Consider the following 12,989-nt stretch of genomic DNA (forward strand, 5'->3'; position numbering starts at 1 on the left):
ACGAATATACAAAAAGTGCTAAACATGCTAAACATCTCAGTCTCATAGAAATTCCTCTTTTAGAAATGTCAGCCAGAAAACGGCCCAATCTAAAAAAACTGATGCTTATGACATCACAGGCATCTCCCTGCCCCTCCACTTGAAAATAATTGGCTACATTTTTTGAGTGGCAGCAAAGTCAGCCAAACAGTAATGAGATTGCAAGTTAAGCCAGTAGGGGGAGCCAAATAAGTGCAAAACCACTTGTTTAAAAACCCCCACCCTAGTAGAGCTATCTGAGAGAGGTTTTTAGGAAGCTTCTAAGGCATTACAGACCCAAACAAAAAAATTGTTTGTCTACATATCACATCACAGAACAAGGATAAATACTATCTAATCTATATCACCTTTAAAGAGCACTAACTGTGTTAATGACTGTTTGAAGATCAGTCTCTTTTTACATGTTCATCCAATGTGCCATTAGCATGCTAACGTGTGCTTATGCTAATTAGTATTATATAGAAACTGACAATTGGTTTAACTAAACTTTTTTGCTAGAATGAACTTGTTTTGTCTTCGTTGAACAGACCAGAATTAATTGCGTGGAAAAGTTTTCCTTAACTGAATTAAGTTTATTGAACAAGATATTTTTATGACCAATGAAAATATATTTATTAAGTTGGTGCAACAAAAGATTATTTGTTTAAATTAACTTATTGTATTCTTGTTGTACTAATTTCGTGGAAAAGTGTTCCTTAATACAATTATGTTGAATGAACAAGCACACAGGGATGAACAGCAGTACTGTGAAACATTACAGCATATTATAGGATGGAAAACTTAATATGACAACCCCAGAAGTGTAAACCTTACACGCTTGAAATTACAGGCTTTTGCAGGAAATTCATGATGTTGTGCAGTTTGTACGAATTGTTCTGAGAAATGCACGCATGATTTTGCACATTTTAAAAAATATTCGAGAAAAACTGTAACTGATGAGGTTTAGTAACTTGGAAAATGCTAAACAGATTATGCATTTATTAAGAAAACAAAACATATGTACATTATGAAAGTAAATATCATCATGCACACACACATATACATAACCTATAACCCACATGCACAGTCCATTCAGCATAAGAAATGGGTATCATATTTTGTACATATTTTATTTAGTTGTTCACATGTGATCTTAGATGATCACCAATACAAATCTTTTCTCTCCTCCACATTTGAGATATAACACAGCAGTTCTTTGCACCTCTGGATTGAAAACAATCTATTATAATTGTGAGTATAAAGTACATTCAGAATGTTTGATCTCTTAAATGAGTCTTATAGAAAAACATTCGCACACAGTATTTGTGAACCGGATACTCAACATCATTTTCTTAGAATCTAATCCAGTCATTTCATAAACATTTCACAGAAATAGATTAAAATAATTGATCATATGAATAAGTCGACTGGCATCTAAAGGAATTTAAATTGAAAACATTCATTGTGTCATTATTATGCACCCTCTGCAACGTTGCGCACTACAAATAAAAACATGCTTGCATTTTACCCACATGTTATTTAAACATTTAAAAGATTGCATTAGTTTTTGTTCAAGGACAAGGGCCTATTAAAATGATAGAAAAAATGACATTTAGATATCATTGTCACCAAAATCATAACACTAGGAGGCTTTTTTATTTTCTCTCATAGTCATTACCAAGTAGTCAATTTTTAGATCACTGCAATGACTAAACCAAAGTTCATTGACTGCCGTTCACAGGCGGATCGAGGGCGCAGCTCTGGCGGCCTCTGTCGGTCAGAGAGGGTAGTGCGGCACGCTGATGTGCTGGTGGAACGCGCCGTGATGCGCGCCGTATAGCATCTCCGAGGACGCGCCGCTCAGGCCCGTGCACAGCGGCTCGTGGTTGCTGAGGACCGTGGACAGATATTTTGCTTCTTCTGTGAGTCTCTTCACTTCCTTCCTGAGTGCCGCGTTTTCTTTCTCCAAATTTTCACTTTCCTGCAACACAAACAGAACCGCAAAAACATTACAAAGGGCGCGGGCACGAAGTGAAACTCCTGAGTGAGGTAAAAAATTTAGCTTAGATAGACAAGATCTCAAAAGAAACTTGCTGGGGAATCTGGGGGAGCCCGTCGTTCCCTGACTGACACATATTTAAATAAATGTCTATGGCTGCATATCAGCCTAGCAGATATATAAATAAATATGTGCACTATTTAAAGTTACCGTTCAAAAATTTAGAGTCACGTGACTGAAATATTTATCATCTAAATAACCAATAATAGATGTACCAATGAGGTTTAGGGCCAAGCTAAAATAAAACATCTTGAGATTAAAGTCATTATAATGCGATATTTAACAAGTCTTAATATTTAGAGAATAAAGTAAAAATAACGAGAATAAAGTTGTAATATTTAGATAGTAAAGTCAATATAACGAGAATAAAGTCATGAGGTTTCTGAAAAAGGTCAACATAACGAGATTTAACTCGTTGCAATACAAGATTAAAGTAATATAACAATATTTTAATAACATATTGACTTTATTCTCGAAATATTACTACTTTATACACGTTATATTGACTTTATTCTCGAAATATTATGACTTCATTCTCTTTATATTGACTTTATTCTCGAAATATTGCAACTTTATGACTTTATTCTTAAAACATTACAACTTTATTCTCGTTGTATTTACTTTTTTCTCGAAACATCACAACTCTTCTCGATATATTGACTCTGTTCTTGAAACATTACAACTTTATTATCGTTGTATTGACTTAATTCTCAAAACATTACGACTTTATTCTCATTTTATTCTTGAAACAGTACAATTTTATTCTCGTTATATTGACTTTATTCTCTAAACATTACGACTATTCTCGTTGTATTGACTTTATTTTAGAAACATTACGACTTTATTCTCGTTATATTGACTTTATTCTTAAAACATTACAACTTTATTCTTGGTTTATTGACTATATTCTCGAAACATTGCAACTTTATTCTCGTTGTATTGACTTTATTCTTAGAACATTACAACTTTGTTCTCGGTATATTGACTTTATTCTCGAAACATTGCAACTTTATTCTCGTTGTATTGACTTTTTCTCGAAACGGCACAACATTTCTCGATATATTGACTTTGTTCTTGAAACATTACAACTTTATTATCGTTGTATTGACTTAATTCTCAAAACATTACGACTTTATTCTCATTTTATTGACTTTATTCTCTAAACATTACGACTATTCTCGTTGTATTGACTTTATTTTAGAAACATTACGACTTTATTCTCGTTATATTGACTTTATTCTTAAAACATTACAACTTTATTCTTGGTTTATTGACTATATTCTCGAAACATTGCAACTTTATTCTCGTTGTATTGACTTTATTCTTAGAACATTACAACTTTATTCTCGGTATATTGACTTTATTCTCGAAACATTGCAACTTTATTCTCGTTGTATTGACTTTTTCTCGAAACGGCACAACATTTCTCGATATATTGACTTTGTTCTTGAAACATTACAACTTTATTATCGTTGTATTGACTTAATTCTCAAAACATTACGACTTTATTCTCATTTTATTGACTTTATTCTCTAAACATTACAACTATTCTCGTTATATTGACTTTATTCTTGAAATATTTAAATTTTATTCTCGTTATATTGACTTTATTCTCGTTATATTGACTTTATTCTTAAAACATTACAACTTTATTCTCGGTATATTGACTTTATTCTCGAAACATTGCAACTTTATTCTCGTTGTATTGACTTTATTCTCGAAAAATTACAGCTTTATCCTCGAAACATTACGACTTTATTCTCGTTGTATTGACTTTATTCTCGAAACATTACGACTTTATTCTCGTTATATTGACTCTCTTTTTGAAAATGTACAACTTTATTCTCGTTGTATTGACTTTATTCTCGAAAAATTACATCTTTATCCTCGAAACATTACGACTTTATTCTCGTTGTATTGACTTTATTCTCGAAAAATTACAACTTTATCCTCGAAACATTACGACTTTATTCTTGTTATATTGACTCTCTTTTTGAAAATGTACAACTTTATTCTCGTTGTATTGACTTTATTCTCGAAAAATTACAACTTTATCCTTGAAACATTACGACTTTATTCTTGTTATATTGACTTTATTCTCGAAACATTATGACTTTATTCTTATTATATTGACTTTATTCTCAAAATATTACAACTTTATTCTCGTTGTATTGACTTTATTTTCAAAACATTATGACTTTATTCTCATTATATTTACTTTATTCTTGAAATATTATGACTTTATATCATTATATTGATTTATTTCTGTAATTCTATTCATTTTGACTTTTCTCTCGAAAAACTAGTAGTTAAATCTCGCATTATAATGACTATTGATTTATTTCCGTAATTCCGTAATTTTCTCTAAAACTAGTAGTTAAATCATGCATTATAATGACTTTAATCTCAAGATGTTTTTATTATTATATTTTAGCTTGGCCCTAATCCTTCTTGGTACTATAATAGTTTTAATTTGCTTTAATTTTTTGAAATTCTCATGTTATTCCATAGTTGTTCATGCTAGTTCATTGTGCATTAACTAATGATTTAAAAAAAATTATTAGTAAATGCTGAAATTAACATGAAGTAAGATTGATCATTGCTAGTTCATGTTAGCTAATGCATTGACCCTAAACTTTTAAACAATAGTGAACATGCATATTTATATCTCTATAAAATAGTTTGCACCACAGCGTTGTTTTTACTCTCTATTTATTTACATGATAGTTCCCGCTCGCGCAGACGTCACCGATCTGTGAGCTTCACCTCTGCTAGATGCACCACTGCCTTCCAGTCACTCTGGGGTAAAACCCATCTGACAAACGTCATTCAAACTTATCTGCCCACGGGCCCATAGCGACACCTTACCAGAAATGACAGCTGAACACTCCCATAGACGGCCCACGTTTCTCAGGCAGGCCTCCAGCAAAAAACACAGCATGAGAAGACACTACAGGAAACGTGTCATACGCAGGGAAATTTCAGCTTCCTGTTTATCAAGCATAGCCGTGAAGAGCAAAACCGCGTATTACACTAAACGTAGACCAGAGACGACACACACAGAGCCTGTAGACTACCTCTTGGTGTACTCCTGAGCCTTTTTAAGTATACAACACTGGTGTCGTTATTTGGCCGGTGTTTAACAAACCACAACAGCAAATATACAAATATTTATGCAATTTTTACATTACAAGCTACACATTTTTATCAGCACATTTGTTGGATTCAAACCCATGACCTTTTGCGCTGCTCTACCACTGAGCAAAGCAGCTCTGAACTTTCCATACTCGTTCATCGACAATACATTCAAAGCAGAAATATAATGTCTTCATTTTAAATTTATGTGTTTGTATTTATTTTGGGAATCGAACCCATGATCGTAGTGTTGCAGAGGTTCGGACACAGCGGGGATCCAAGTTTTGCGAGTCGACCGGCTGATGTACATGAATGAAACATCTCTAGTTGACAACTGCACCAACATTTAATAGATCGACCAATTCATGCACTTATTAACTTATCGTATAGCTCACTAGGCGTGTGCTTAGTTTCAGAAAAGGTCATGGGTTCGAACCCAGGGAACACACAGTGGCTAAATGTATAGCTTGTAAAGTGCATAAATATAATGGAATGTAATTAGTTTTGATGAAATTAAAGCACAGCGTCATACCAGAAAGATTACAAACCAATGACCCAAGATGGTGTTGGTATAAAGGAGGTCAAATAAATACTGTTAAACTATCACTCCATCAGGCCTGAGAACCTCGCTAATAACCTTTTCAGATCTACTGACGTGCGACCTATATGTACTTTTCTCAAAAGCTGTACAACCACAAAAATGTAAAGATATGCGGTTCCTGGTAAGTGGCAGTCGGGGGAGCGTCTCCCACTTTGCGTTTAACCTGTTGAATTCAGGGGAAGTCAGATGAGGTCAGTGCGTGTATATGTGCATGTATTATCAGATAACGATACTCAGAACTGTTGTGGGGAAATGTAAAGAGGGACAGCAGGTCAACAAACTAATCAAACCTCTCTCTTCCTGTCAGAATATTACTGTAAGCAGTTGGTTTTAAAAGTAAATCGTTTTCTGCGAATCAAGTTTCTTAAGCTAAACAGTAACCAGAACTATTTAGCAGGTTCACCGTTTGATCACTCTCATGCACTTAAATATAAAAGGTGCCTTATGAGAAGAACCATTTTTGGCTGAATGTTTCACAGAAAGGTCCTTTGAAGTGATAAATGGTTCTTCTTTGGTATCATTAGCACCTTTATTTTTAAAAGAGTGCACAACTGAAGATAAGAATAAGTGTCGTGTGTATGCACTACATTGTGTGTCGTGTCCTTCAGTGGAATGAAAGCATATGAGTAATACCATAGGAAACACCCATATAACACACAAACACAGATCATCAATGAAAGTGGTAGAGCGTTTGAGCGAGGGCCAAATTTAATCCAAGCGGTTTGATGACTGTTAGACAGACGTCTGCTAGTACACCTCATGCAATGGGTTGTTTCAAACCCAACCATCGATTTAAACGAACCTGGAAAAGGTTTATATTTCACCCAAGCATTTTTTTGTGCATTTTGTGCATTTCTTCAGGCGTACACAGAACAAGTCACGAGAAACGAGGATTGTTGTTCGTTCTTCGTGGTTCTTCACAAAACACTGAGAGAGTTTTTACTAGGATTCAGCCGAGCGTTTCACCCACACCATGTAATTGATGCCAGAATCTGAAGCAAACAAGACCAGAGCCACGACAAGTGTGAAACACGACAGAAGCCATGACGCATCACCACATGGTCAGTGCGGCTTCATGTAAATACAGTCACAGCAGATCAGCATCAAGCCTGAAACACAGCTGGACAAACTACATGTTACATGCTTTTCTGTGGTACGCTTTGTTTGTTTTCATTTTATCCTAATATTTTATGTCACTGTTTTACCTGATTATTTAAGGGCCTTTATTAGGGGCCGTGCACACCAAAGCTTTTAAACACGGTGCACGGTTGAAAACGCAGTCTGACGCCGACTGCCAGCTTTTTTCAGCGGAGCGCTTTGGTTGCTTCTGCTTTGTTAAATGATGCGTTGCTTGTTGTGATGTTTATCCCGCCCCTCCTTTACTGTGATTGGCCGATTTAGAACTGACTGAGATTTTCACTCAAAGTTTTTTTTTAAAGCGCAGTGCTTCCATTGGAAACAATTATAAACATACGCTGGTCGCCAGCTTAAATGCTTTGGACATAAACAACCATTCAATAAAAAACACCCACTCTTACTTTTTTAATCCCGAGCGGTCTCATTAGACATGCTGTTTTGATTCTCTTGTTAATGTGATGTCACACTGATAAAGCCCTGCCTACAGCCACTGACTCACTTGTAATTTTACCCAAAATGTGTTTGTTAGCTTGTAGTTGTAGAACTAAATAATTCAGCTAAAAATACTATTGTCTCAGATTGTATTCACAGGAATCAGATCTATTTTTATCCGAAAGCAATACCTCATTTGCATTTAAAGGTACAGACATTAAAACAACGCTTTTTTTGCTTCCACCCAAACAGGGGCATTTTAGACATGCTATAATAAATGATCTGTGAGGTATTTTGAGCTGAAACTTCACAGATATACTCTAGGCCCACTTCAGACTTATATATTACATCTTATTTTCTGTTTTTATGGCCTGTTGCAACTTTTGATAGTGATGAGGTCGATGTTGAATGCAGAGAGTTCACAGGATGTTTTTGAATTCACAACGCAATCTCACCGCAATTCGTATGTATTTTGCGAGGTGGCTAAGCTGTATTTATTTGGACGATCACATTCGTAAATTTTTGTATGACTTGCTTTCGCCTCATGACGTTGGGGTTAGGGGCTGGTTTCATTTTTGTTTTTATGATAATCATATGTTTTGTACGATTCACTTCGTATGAATGCATACGGATTAGCCAAAAAAAGAGATCAGATTCTTACGACTTTTGTTCAACTTCAGATTGTTCACTAATAAAGTTGCTTCACCATGTCATAGAAGAACCATTTTTGCCTGAATAAAGAACATCTGAAGAACCTTTCTGTTTCTTCTAAGAAACTTGGCGCATCTATGGCATCGCTCTAAAGAATCTTTAACGCGCCTTTATTTTTAAACGAAGTGTATGAAACATATAGTCTGGATGGATGATGCGTGAACTCTTACCAGATGCAGACTGTCTGCTTTCTGAGTCTGTCTCATTCGGCTCTTCTGAGCCGCAATCCGGTTCTTTTCTCTCCTCATCACTTTTCTGACGTCGTCCGTAGAACCCTGAAAACCAGCATGAGTTCATGATGTCAATAGGAAAAACTAATCAGCAATATGAAATTCGCATTATATTTGCAATTCATAGTTATTGCTTTACCTATATATTAATTAAATTACTTTGAACAAGTGTTTAAGCAAACAATGCCTAACTTAAATTCCAATTTGGCGTGCATATGATACGCCAGTCCTTCCCATTCACTTAAACGGCACATCTTTTTTTGTCGTTTTATTTATTGGTTTCTCAAATTTTTTGCTTTTTTTTACCATTGTCGCTTCGGTTTAGGGTTAGAACAACTTTTTATTACATAACTCCAAGCGACCATGGCTTAAAAATAGACAAAAACATGTAGAAACCTGTATATTAAATAACCTCGTTAAGCAAATCTCAAATCTAACCCTAAACCCAAGCGAAAATGGTTTAAAAAACAGAAAAAAATGAGAAACCAATAAATAAAACGATTAAAAAAGATGCTTCGTCCATTTAAGTGAATGGGGAGGACTGGCATATCATATGCACGTCAAATTAGAATTTGGTGTATGTATTGCACGATTTTCACACTTCGTGCTATTTATACGCATCTACATGCGACTGGGTAGATTTGTTATAGGCTATGTTCCCTGCCTACATCCTCCGGCCTCACCTGCAAAGTCATTTTAGAGACCAAGCAAGTTATAATGTTTTCATAAAGTTATGCAAGAAGATCAGGAATGTGTTTTAAGAAACTAAATGAGATCAATTTTGATTCGATCTTGACTGGAATAGAAGTGAGCAACTCCAGGGTTATGGATGTAACATTTGCAGTCAAAGCATGATATATAAATCAATATATTGAACAATCTGTTTATATATTCCTAAACCACTGATGATAAAGTCCAGACATTAGAAAAATGTCAGGCTATTACAAGTTTTCTATTTTAGATAAGGGAAACATGCATGCGTTATGGATGTGATGGACGTTTTTGGGAGACAACATACTTTGTAGGAATTCTGTGAATGAAAAAGCATGAATCAGAATCAATACCCAACAAATGAAGGGGGGACGTCTCTTACAATACAAATAATATTTAATTTATTTTAATTTGTGTATGCGCATTTATGACGAAGAAGCAACATTATGGAGGTGACAATTCTGAAATATACACTTGCTTAAACAGAGACTTTGCATGGGTAATTTAACCACCAAATATTGACATCCGAGATATTAGTTTGGTTAAAAACGTTGGGCTTTACTTATAAGGCATTTGCATGGAATTGCCGAATTTAAACATGTAATAAACACAAAAGATTATGTTATGTACTTTTCTCCTGTAGACTTCATTGTAGTTTTAAGAGCACTTTTTGTTGAAAGGTACCATGAGTGCATGTTTATCACATGTGGTACTAGATAAAAGTGAGACATTTTCAAAGATGGAGGGCAATTTTTTTCTCACGAGCCCAGCAGCCCCAGCTGAGCATGTAATGACGCTCTTTACTGAACCCACAAAAAAGACTTTTTCCATATGACAAATTCTCCACAACAACAGACCCTACAGAACCGAGAGTGAGAACGTGTGCACATGCATACATAATAATCATGATTCAGACTGATGAAATCCAGACTAAAGTCATGTAATTATTTGAGATTAAGAGCATCTTTGGTGGATATCAAGGTTATATTTTCACAGAATGATCTTTACATTATGTAGTTGATTTAGGTTACTTGACCACATATGAATTCATACTAAATTTAGTCTGTATCAGCACTTCTCTCTTTCGATCTAAAAAAAGACTCATTTCATAAAACATGTTTGATAGATCAGTTCTCCTCTTTGATGTTGCATAGGCCAAAGATTTTACAATCGATTGGTGTCAGTATGATTTTTAGTGGATGTATGAAGTCATTTCCTTGCACAGGAGTCCACTACCATTCGACAACCACAATACCTCATCTCAATGATGTACAGTCATCCTAAATCTACCGTTTCATCATTGAAACTTTATCTTAAACATTCTGCTCGTGGTTTATCCTTTAAAATAAATGCATGTGATATTTACATGCATAAACTCATCAGGTCCTCCGTTTCTTAAACATAAGAAGTGAATTTACAGTGTTGTCCCCTCGATAATAAAAGTGTCGTGTCCGGTGAGGTTTGAGAGGATGTGGAGAGCTTTGCACATCACCTTCATCTCGCCTGCATGGCCTCGTGCCATCGTAACGACACTTTCACAACCGCTAACGTTCTGTCAAACAACTCCTCGCTCGCACAACAGGAGATGGAAGATATTTCTCACATTCTCATCTCTATAAACCAATATAGGTTTCTATCAGCATGATTCAGACTGGGGCTCTATAATTTTATAATACAGCGCCTGTCTTGCACTCAACAGCACATGTGAATCATAAACTTTCACACACATACATAGCGCATACACACTTGCACAGTTTTATAGAAGTACATTAAAGTTTATTTAGATTATAATGTAAAATGCAAAAGTTTTGTAAGTTTAAAGTTACATTTACTCTTCAAGTCAGATTATGTGCACGTTGCATCATGTTGCAGCAAAAATCAATTGATTCACAATAATTTAGTTATTTTTACAATAAGTTTGTTTGAAGACCGAGGTGTTGTTTATCAGTGCTGGTAGTATCTCTTACCTGTTTATTGCCTGGTGAAGGAGATTTGGTGTAACTGGTGTCGTTATTGTCAGAACCCTGAGCCATGCCACTTCAGTCCCCGTGAAACCTTTGACCTCCTTCAGCGTCTGTCTGTTGGTCGCGTCTCTGTCAATCTGTCTGTCTCTCCCTCTCTCCCTCTCTCTCTCTGTGTGTGTGTCTCAGGGCGAGTGAAAGTACATGTGCTCGGAGGAGAGATGTGAAGTGATCACGGTCCACTGACGAATGTGTAGAGACTACACTCTTTCTCGCTCTGCTTCACTCTCTTTCTCTCTCTCTCTCGCTCTCTCGCTCGCTCACACTGCCTAATTAGCAACGTGTGATGTGGTCTTAGATAGAAAACCTCTACAGCACTAGACTGGAAGTCACGTGGTTCCTGGAAACTTTGCATAAAGCTTCTTATTCACAGTAGAGCTGATAAACCTTCAGACAGAGACGAGGCCGGAGCATCACTTCACACTTTCTTCCAATAGTACAGTGGGCCAAAAGAGTACTTGGAGACATTTAATGCTTTAAAATGTATAAATGTGAGCCTGACTGTGAAATCCAGGGTGAAGTCTCATAATCTAATGATGAGATGAGGTTGTATTTCAATCTTTGACATGAGTCAATATTAAAGATATCAAGGTTATATTTTCTAACATCATGTACACTGTAAAACGTGAAAAGTTGGATCAACTTAAAAAATTACAACACTTAAAAAATTTACGTTTTTCGACTTAAAAATGCACTTTTAGTGTAACTTAATTTTTTTTGTTGATCCAACGTGTACACTGTAAAAAAAATGCAGCATGAAGTTAAAACAACTTGGTTCTGCAAGTCAGTTCAACCTACTATTTAAGCTTTCACCTGTGATAAGTTGACATAACTTATAAAAACAAGTTGAAACTGTTTAACTTAATTTGTTAAGTTAAAGTTATATACAAATATGTTGATTTGACAAAAATGCATTTTTTATAATGATATTATGTAGAAAATCGTAAATCACAAAAAAATGACTTAAGTTGGGGTTTCAAAGGCAGAGTCACAAATGTCAAGTGCATTAGTTAACAAAATATCAAAAACAAGTGGCATTTGTGGTAAGGCATTGTGTTAACAGCGCAAATGTCATGGGGTTTAATCCCCAGGTGCCCACATAGTGAGAATTTTTTTTTTTAGTTTGGATAAAAACATTTGCCAAATGCACACAAATTCAAAATGAGCAACTAGTACAGTGGTCTCCAACATGGTGCCCGCACAGAGCCTGTGAGTTGGCCGCGAAAGCACATTCTATTAATAGCCTATATATTTATTTATTTTTATGACATATTTTGTATATTAGTTTAGCTTCTATCAACAAATAAAATAAAATCAACAAGTCCCTGCTGAAAAACAGCATAGCCAGCATAATTCCAATGCTGGTCCATGCTGGTTTGGTGCAGGTATGCTGGTGACCACCAGCACCAAAACAGCATGGGAATTATGCTGGTCTATGCTGTTTTTTTCAGCAGAGATTTGTTGATTTTATTTTATTAAAACACAACATATGCTGATCTTGCTGGTGTGATGAGCATGGGATACTGGTGCTAGTGCTGGTATGCTGATGACCACCAGCTAAACCAGCATGGGAATAATGATGGTCTATGCTGGTGGTCACCAACAAACCAGCACCAAAACACAACACATGCCGCTTCTGCTGGTATGCTGGGTTTTCTAGCAGGGGTAAGGCAAATAACAATAAGAAATCTTTCTTAATGTACACTATATTGCCACATGTTTTGGGACACCCCTCCAAATCATTGAATTCAGGTATTCCAATCACTTCTATGGCCTCAGGTGTATAAAATCAATCACCTAAGCATGCAGACAGCTTTACAAACATTTGTGAAAAATGGGTCAGGAGCTCAATGAATTCAAGCGTGGGCCAGTGATAGGGAGCCACCTTTGCAATAAGTTTCCTCATAACTGAATATTCCACGGTCAACAAAATG

The 12,989-nt window shown here is 35.6% G+C and overlaps 1 protein-coding gene across 1 annotated transcript; it reads right to left on the bottom strand.

Moving 5' to 3' along the window:
- Positions 1-1,000: 1,000 nt before the first annotated feature.
- batf (basic leucine zipper transcription factor, ATF-like) lies at positions 1,001-11,334 on the bottom strand. Its single transcript, XM_065256379.2, has 3 exons — positions 11,002-11,334; positions 8,264-8,368; positions 1,001-1,999 (listed from the first exon to the last, which is right to left on the bottom strand). The coding sequence occupies exons 1-3, from the start codon at positions 11,065-11,067 to the stop codon at positions 1,796-1,798; spliced, it is 375 nt and encodes a 124-aa protein (XP_065112451.1). The 5' UTR covers positions 11,068-11,334; the 3' UTR covers positions 1,001-1,795.
- Between the last annotated feature and the right edge of the window lie 1,655 nt (positions 11,335-12,989).

Source organism: Paramisgurnus dabryanus, chromosome 12 (assembly GCF_030506205.2).
Source record: "Paramisgurnus dabryanus chromosome 12, PD_genome_1.1, whole genome shotgun sequence".
NCBI lineage: Eukaryota > Metazoa > Chordata > Actinopteri > Cypriniformes > Cobitidae > Paramisgurnus > Paramisgurnus dabryanus.